Source organism: Morone saxatilis, unplaced genomic scaffold (genome assembly GCF_004916995.1).
Source record: "Morone saxatilis isolate NCDOM2014 unplaced genomic scaffold, NCSU_SB_2.0 Contig20, whole genome shotgun sequence".
NCBI lineage: Eukaryota > Metazoa > Chordata > Actinopteri > Moronidae > Morone > Morone saxatilis.
Window position 1 is genome coordinate 25,449,046 of NW_023339763.1, and position 1,653 is coordinate 25,450,698.

Sequence of the window (1,653 nt, forward strand, 5' to 3'; positions counted from 1 at the left end):
TAAACATGCGGAGTTTGTGGTTTGTTTGTTTTTTTGGGTTTTTTTGAGTATTTGATATTCACTGTCTTCAGAATGTGTGCCGCTCTCTGGCTGTTCCCTGGTGCCTACCGTCGGGGAAGACCGCCCTCATCTTGAGGTAGCTGCTGGTCAGCCGGATGATGGAGGCCTTGTCCAGCTGGGAGGTGATGGCCGCCGGCAGAGGCAGTAGCTTGGCCAGCTCATAAAACTCTCCGTTCTCCTTCTCTCTTCGTGTCTTCGCCGCGTTCTTGCATTTTTCCTTCATCTCTTGAAGTTCTGATAAATTATTCTTGCATAAAGGTAAGTCTCCGCTGATCTTCTACCCATAGACTCATGGAACAAATGCAGTTATGTTACTGAGAGATGAAATCGCCCCCCTAGCATCCCCGCAGTCCAGATTCCAGCAATAAAATAAATGAGCAGCAGGACTGTGTTATGCTGATCCAGAGAACAGACCAAATGTGTTTGGTTTATTCCATCACCCACCCCACGCACTCCGAGAACCAGAGAACACACATGTCCGAACCATCCTTACTGATCTTTGTTCAACTCTCCAGCTTCACCTGTTAGAATAAGTTACAGAAACCCTGGCGCGTAACGCAACGTCCTCTCCACGGCGTGTTCACGGTGCTGTTGGTTGTCCTTCCATCCAGACATCAACGCATCCAGATGTTGAGCTCTCTGAACATCGATGGTCTCGCGTACACAAACTTAAAACAAACAGAACACTAATAACCAAATGTAGAGAACAGGGCAGCACAGGAACTGAACTCGTCTGAAAACCTCTCAGACCAGATCTCTCTCTCTATCTCCCTCTCCCTCTCCCTCGCCCTCTCTCTCTCTCTCCCTCTCACTCTTTCTTTGTGTGTGTGTTGAGTGTTTCCACCGACTGCTCATCTAAATACACTGTATACATTTTTTACTGCTATATTCAAAAAATAAATTCAACATCAAAGGTTTTTTGTTTGAATAAACTGTATACTTTGAACTTGCTCTCAGCTGTATGGCAAAAGAAAGCCAAAAAAATCACAGTATCCTTTTATTGATTACATTTAATTTCTTTATTGCAGCAATAACCATTTTAAAAGTACTTGGAGAGTATTTTTGCCTTATTATACAGTGACAGTAGAAAGCCCATAGCAAATGAGGAGAGAGATAGGGGATGGCATGCAAGAATTAGGAATGTTGTGATTACATAGTAAATGGTAAATGGTAAATGGTAAATGGACCTGTACTTGTTTACTATAGCACCTTTCTTTCATGTAAAAGAAACAATGGTCCCAAAACCCATAAGGACCAATCTAGAGCCAGTGTTTTGTTTTTTGCCAATTTGTATTTGTGGGCCCCACATGGGTTATGCTCAGGCTACATGGGTACCAAGTGGGTATGGGCCCAAAATGGGCATCTTATCTGTCCATATGGGGCCCATTTTTAAGCCCATATAATACCCACATAGATAGAAAGATACTTTATTGTCCTTCACAGGAAATCACAGTCTGTACATAGCTTTCAGACATACATACATAGATACAAGATACATAGGGACACCACGACATAACAACAAGAATAATGCCACAGTAGAGGATGACAGGTTGGACTATACTTTTATAAAGTAATAACAGAAGTTGGGGGGCA

At 42.8% G+C, this 1,653-nt stretch overlaps 1 protein-coding gene across 1 annotated transcript in view; it reads right to left on the reverse strand.

Moving 5' to 3' along the window:
* LOC118331263 (single-minded homolog 2-like) overlaps nucleotides 1-283 on the reverse strand; it is a 15,428-nt gene extending 15,145 nt beyond the window's left edge. The window contains exon 1 of the mRNA XM_035666066.1: nucleotides 109-283. Coding sequence (XP_035521959.1) covers nucleotides 109-283 — 175 coding nt within the window. The remainder of the gene's footprint in view (nucleotides 1-108) is intronic.
* Between the last annotated feature and the right edge of the window lie 1,370 nt (nucleotides 284-1,653).